This window comes from Triticum dicoccoides, unplaced genomic scaffold (assembly GCF_002162155.2).
Source record: "Triticum dicoccoides isolate Atlit2015 ecotype Zavitan unplaced genomic scaffold, WEW_v2.0 scaffold8774, whole genome shotgun sequence".
NCBI classification, from domain to species: Eukaryota; Viridiplantae; Streptophyta; class Magnoliopsida; order Poales; family Poaceae; genus Triticum; species Triticum dicoccoides.
Genome location: NW_021307038.1, coordinates 51,296 through 57,712, shown reverse-complemented (window position 1 = coordinate 57,712; position 6,417 = coordinate 51,296). Strand labels below are relative to the sequence as shown.

The 6,417-nt window shown below is 51.0% G+C and overlaps 1 protein-coding gene and 1 pseudogene across 1 annotated transcript; one reads left to right on the top strand and one right to left on the bottom strand.

Annotated features, from left to right (window-relative positions):
- Window positions 1-288: 288 nt before the first annotated feature.
- LOC119348189 (probable 2-oxoglutarate-dependent dioxygenase At3g50210) lies at window positions 289-1,326 on the bottom strand (the record flags this gene model as incomplete). The annotated part of the gene is made up of 5 exons (XM_037616494.1): window positions 1,145-1,326; window positions 977-1,035; window positions 818-890; window positions 523-581; window positions 289-442 (listed from the first exon to the last, which is right to left on the bottom strand). Coding segments are annotated over exons 1-5 (527 nt in total), but the record flags the coding sequence as incomplete, so codon positions are not given.
- Window positions 1,327-3,681: 2,355 nt separating this feature from the next.
- Window positions 3,682-3,856, top strand: LOC119348190 (annotated as a pseudogene).
- Window positions 3,857-6,417: the final 2,561 nt, after the last annotated feature.

Sequence of the window (6,417 nt, the reverse complement as noted above, 5' to 3'; positions counted from 1 at the left end):
CAGTTTAACAAAATGAGGAAAAGTATTCCCCCCAGGATTTTTGGTTTAATGTTTTGAAAAATACCATATGCGTTTTTCCTAAAAAGGCAAACATATTATTCTAGTATTGACTTAAAGAACACGATACAGTGTTCTAGTATTGACTTAAAGAACACGATACAATGTACTAACCATAATCTGTGTGAGCTCCACTGAATTGATCATAGGATGCATGGTGTATCGAAGAAAAGCAGTCAGATGTATCCACCCAAGTAAGCATAAGACAAATATGTTTTTTTGTGTGCTTACCATCCAATATCAATGCGTGGTGGGATGCCAGCTGAGAATGGATAGCCAATCAATCTGAGAACCCAGAAAGCATCTCCTGTTGTTCCGCCTTCGAAAGCATCCAACTGCGCGCCCAGTGCCAAGGCTATGCCTCGCATGATCTTCCTTGAAAGATCTGAAATAAAAAATGGCATGATAAACACTGTCAGATACGATTGATGAGCATAAAAGAATAAGTAATTCAGATAAGTGGACTTTGTAGAAGGCTTATATAGTTTTCCAGCAGCGTGTCAAAATTTGATGGATAATCTGGCCTGCATGGAAGATAAACTATTCAGCTCTTTAAAGCGTATTAAGTAGTAAAGGAGCATTTTTTTACATGGTGAACATACTGACATCAATAGGTGTCTAACAGTGTTACCTTCAGAAAAGCAGGCAGTGAACCGTTTTCTGAAAAAAATGTGACGACGGCTCTCTAAAATATACCTTCAGAGAAAAGAACAGAGAAGGGATCCTAAAGAAAAACAGAGAAGGGAAGTTGAAAACATACCACAAATTAGATTCTTCCATTGGTTTAGCATGATTACCATATCTGCCCGGTTCGATAGGCATGTAGCATTGAAAATTTTTTCTAAGGGTTTAGCTAAAAATGACAGAACAATTTAAACAAGTATTACAAGAAATTGAGGGACAGATGAACTTACATGAATTGCTTCATGCATATTAGGTTTACCCTTGGTAACATTTTCTCCCACTCTCTGATACCCTCTGATGATAGACCACAAGAAAGTTCATTGCATATGTACTTATGTAGAGATATTCCAAGGACCAAACAACTAGCTACAAGAAGAGTTGGGTTTTTATTCAGATATCACACCTATAATCACTCTGAGGTGTCATTTTGATCTTCAATTTTTCCTCGTGAGCGAGCTGAAAGAACTTCTGTGTGACGTCCCTGACTTCCATCATTAGCGACTCATCCCATGGCCTTTCTGTTAATAATGGACATCCGGTCTGCTGAGTTCTTTGAGGGTGGAGAATGTCTGAATAATAACTCATGAATTCAGAGAAGACTGCAGCAACCTATGTTCTGAATAACTCATGAACGCACTTGCAGAATTGCTCTTTCAGAAAGGATGGTGGAACTGAGCCCGGATTCCGCCCGCTACTGACAACAGCGCTCGGCCGTGACCCCTGATGGATAAAGCATCTCCAGCCGTTGGCCCCCAAGGAGGCGCTAAAAATCGCCCCTGGGGCGCACCAGCGCAAAACGCGCGCTGGGGGCGTGATGCCAGTCGCAGCGCCCACGAATTTTTGTGAAAATTAAAGTGAGGCACAAACATGGCGCAAATTCAACCATTTTCGGCGAGTTCATACATATTTCGGCAAGTTCAAACCAAATTCAACCAAACACGGCGAGAGTTTATACATATTTAAAATATTTTATAAAAAAGAAAAAAAACACTACTAGGCCCGCCGTCTCCCTCGCCTCGCCGCTCGTCACCGTTCTACATGCCGAGGAGGATATAGAACCGCGTGTAGTCACCACCGTCATCGTCGTCGTCGTCGCCTCCGCCGCGGCCGCCATCCCTGCTGCAACCCTCCCCCGGTTGGCGCGGCGGGTTGGACGGTCCGACGGCGTCCTTTTCGTCGTCGCTGTCGAGGATCACGATGCCGTGCTCGTCCTCGCGCCCACGCTTGCGGGCGGCGATCTCCTCCAGGGCCCGACGCTGTCGGACCATCTCGTCGCGGAGGTAGTCGTCGCGCGCCCACCGTAGGGCGTCCTCGTCGGAGAAGCCGCGCCGAGCTAGCTCCTCGTACTCCGGGGGGAGGCTGGGCTCCGGTTTGGGTGCGACGAAGACGAGGCGGCCAGAGGCGGGGGTGGAGTCGGCGATGCGGACACCGGAGCGGCGGGTGCGCCGGCTGACAGGCGTGTCCTGGGGCTCCGGCTTGACGGGGCGGAGGCAGGGAGAGCCGGTCGACCGACCGGACGAGGAGGAGGACGCCCCAGGGTCCATGCACCTCGGCGTCCACGAGCTCCCACAGCGGCGAGAGAAGGACGGGGGCTCGGGGTACTCCAGCCTCGGCGTGTTGCCGCCCTCGATGTACTCGAGGACGGCCTCCAGCGTTGGTGGCTTCGAGCTGCTCGGCGTGACGGCAGCGGAAGTACGGCTCCCAGAGCGGACTGTCGGGGACGTAGCGCGGCCCTCCCTCGCCGCCCGCGGCAGGGAGGCGCGGATACGTGCGATCTCCGCACGCCGTGCCACCCCGGTGGGCGGTGGTGGCACCGGGACCCCGCCGGCGCTGATTCTCCACGCTCCGGGCACCCGCATGTCCAGCAGGACCGGGTACTCGGCCTCGAAGAGGAGCCATGCTTCGTCCTCATGAAGGTGGTGGCGGCTGAAGCCGTTCGCCGCCGCGCCGTCGCCTGGGAATCGTTCGGCCATTTATTTGAACTGGGACGGCGAGGGGAGAGGGAGGAAGGGGAGAGAGGGTGCGTCAGCGGTGGAGACTCTGTGCGTGCCACCGGCGCGCTGGGGGTCGGCTTATATAGGTGGAGGTGCCGCGAGCATGCGTGGCCGCCGCGTCTACGCGTGGCATGCGCGGGGACACACGTCGTCACGCCTTCACTGCGCTGCCCGTGAGGCATCAACGGCGGAGGCTAACCGGCGCGGCAGCGTGCGGCAGCTTTGGCATTGATTCGCCGCGGGAAACGAGGCGATGAGGACGATGAAGCGGCGAGAAGCGAGACGAGTCGCTGGCAAGGAGGGCCCGTGGCTCTTTCACGCCAAAAACGATTTGCCCAGTGCCCCCGAGCAGCCCCCAGCACGCCGGATTTGGGTTGGGTCCGCCGGCGCCAATTTCAGTCCGAGCCGACGAAAATTGGGTCCTTGGGGCGTGACTGGGCCGATTTTTTAGCACCGACGGCCGAAAAGTCGTCTAGGGGGTCTTGTTGAGGGCGCGGCTAAAGATACTCTTAGCTGTAGATATATATAGCTCCGGGCGTGTGCACACGGCTGATTCTCGGCAGACTGCCCCTCGAGCCGTGGCGTTCGCCAGCGCTGTGATCGCAAAACAGCGGCGCGAGCAACTCATTAGCCAGCACTGTGATCGTAAAATAGGCCTTGCAAAAGGCCTTCTATGTTTAGGCCCACGCAAGAGGCTGGCTTGGTGGCATTGCACCGTCAGGCGCGAGCAGTTCGTTTAGTACCACCTCGCTAGGTGAGGAGAGGACAGGAGGTAGGAGGGGACTATATTTCGGTGCCTTAAGGCACCTGCCTTTGTATCTATGACATGTGGGCCCAACAAGTGGCTAGCCCACATGTCAGTGACCCAAAGGCAGGTGCCTTTAAGGCACCGAAGCTGCGTCCGGTAGGAGGGGATAAATAGAGGGGTAGGGCAGCGATTCAACTCATATCTTTCTCGGCTTTTTGGCTAAGATCAAGTGTAGTATCTGTTCTTATCAGTTTAATATTTGATATGTGAATCATGTGCCCACAATGATATTAAATTTATTTTTTATGGGAGAGAGACCACCACAATGGCTTGCCTTTTGGTCCCTCAAGTGTTGCCCATCAACTTAAAATTTTCATTTCTTGAGATGGGATGCTTGTAATTAGATCAAGGCCAGAGGCCCTCAGATTAGCCTTATCCCTTCGCACAAAAGCCAACTCTCTCCTTCTTTCTCACGCACGCATTCCTCGTCAGAAGAAAAAAGGGGGGTATCCCTTCGCACAAAAGTCAATTCTCTCCTTCCTCACGCACACAATCCTCGTCAGAAGAAAAAAGGGGAGCGCCGCATGCAGCCCGCATGCACCCACGCCTCCGGTCAATCCCCGACCACCTGCCCCACCCCCACCACGCAGGTCACCGCCCTCGCCGCGGTTCGGAGTTTGCCGTCGCCGTGTCTCTAAAGGAAATATGCCCTAGAGGCAATAATAAAATTATTATTTATTTTCTTATATCATGATAAATGTTTATTATTCATGCTAGAATTGTATTAACCGGAAACATAATACATGTGTGAATACATAGACAAATAGAGTGTCACTAGTATGCCCCTACTTGACTAGCTCGTTGATCAAAGATGGTTATGTTTCCTAACCATAGGCATGAGTTGTCATTTGATTAACGGGATCACATCATTAGGAGAATGATGTGATTGACTTGACCCATTCCGTTAGCTTAGCACTTGATCGTTTAGTTTGTTGCTATTGCTTTCTTCATGACTTATACATGTTCCTATGACTATGAGATTATGCAACTCCCATTTACCGGAGGAACACTTTGTGTGCTACCAAACGTCACAACGTAACTGGGTGATTATAAAGGTGCTCTACAGGTGTCTCCGAAGGTACTTGTTGGGTTGGCGTATTTCGAGATTAGGATTTATCACTCCGATTGTTGGAGAGGTATCTCTGGGCCCTCTCGGTAATGCACATCACCTAAGCCTTGCAAGCATTGCAACTAATGAGTTAGTTGCGAGATGATGTATTACGGAACGAGTAAAGAGACTTGCCGATAACGAGATTGAACTAGGTATTGAGATGCCGACGATCGAATCTCGGGCAAGTAACATACCGATGACAAAGGGAACAACGTATGTTGTTATGCGGTCTGACCGATAAAGATCTTCGTAGAATATGTAGGAGCCAATATGAGCATCCAGGTTCCGCTATTGGTTGTTGACCGGAGACGTGTCTCGGTCATGTCTACATAGTTCTCGAACCCGTAGGGTCTGCACGCTTAACGCTACGATGACAGTTATATTATGAGTTTCTATGTTTTGATGTACCGAAGGACTTCGGAGTCCCGGATGAGATCGGGGACATGACAAGGAGTCTCGAAATGGTCGAGACGTAAAGATTGATGTATTGGACGACTATATTCGGACTTCGGAAAGGTTCCGAGTGATTCGGGTATTTTTCGGAGTACTGGAGAGTTACGGGAATTCGCCGAGGAGTATATCGGCCTTATTGGGCCATACGGGAATAGAGGAGATAGGCCAAAAGGAAGGAGGCCTCCGCCCCCGTTCTGGTCCAAATTGGACAAGGGGTGCAGCCCCCTTTTCCTTCTCCCTCTCCTCCTCTTTCCTTCTGTCCTACTCCAACTAGGAAAGGAGGAGTCCTACTCCCGGTAGGAGTAGGACTCCCCCCTTGGCGCGCCCTTCTCCTAGGCCGGCCGCCTCCCCCTTGCTCCTTTATATACAGGGGCAGGGGGCACCTCTAGACACACAAGTTGATCAAGTTGATCGTATTTTAGCCGTGTGCGGTGCCCCCCTCCACCATAGTCCACCTCGATAATACTGTAGCGGTGCTTAGGCGAAGCCCTGCGTTGGTAGAATATCAACATCGTCAACACACCGTCGTGCTGACGAAACTCCCCCTCAACACTCGGCTGGACCGGAGTTAGAGGGACGCCATCGGGCTGAACGTGTGCTGAAGTCGGAGGTGTCGTGCGTTCGGTACTTGATCGGTCGGATCATGAAGACGTACGACTACATCAACCGCGTTGTGCTAACACTTCCGCTTTCAGTCTACGAGGGTACGTGGACAACACTCTCCCCTCTTGTTGCTATGCATCACCATGATCTTGCGTGTGCGTAGGAATTTTTTTGAAATTACTACGTTCCCCAACAGTGGCATCCGAGCCAGGTTTTATGCGTTGATGTTATTTGCACGAGTAGAACAAAAGTGAGTTGTGGGCGATATAAGTCATACTGCTTACCAGCATGTCATACTTTGGTTCGACGGTATTGTTGGATGAAGCGGCCCGGACCGACATTACGCGTACACTTACGCGAGACTGGTTCTACCGACGGGCTTTGCACACAGGTGGCTGGCGGGTGTCAGTTTCTCCAACTTTAGTTGAACCGAGTGTGGCTACGCCCGGTCCTTGCGAAGGTTAAAACAGCACCAACTTGACAAACTATCGTTGTGGTTTTGATGCGTAGGTAAGAACGGTTCTTGCTAAGCCCATAGCAGCCACGTAAAACTTGCAACAACAAAGTAGAGGACGTCTAACTTGTTTTTGCAGGGCATGTTGTGATGTGATATGGTCAAGACATGATGCTAAATTTTATTGTATGAGATGATCATGTTTTGTAACCGAGTTATCGACAACTGGCCGGAGCCATATGGTTGTCGCTTT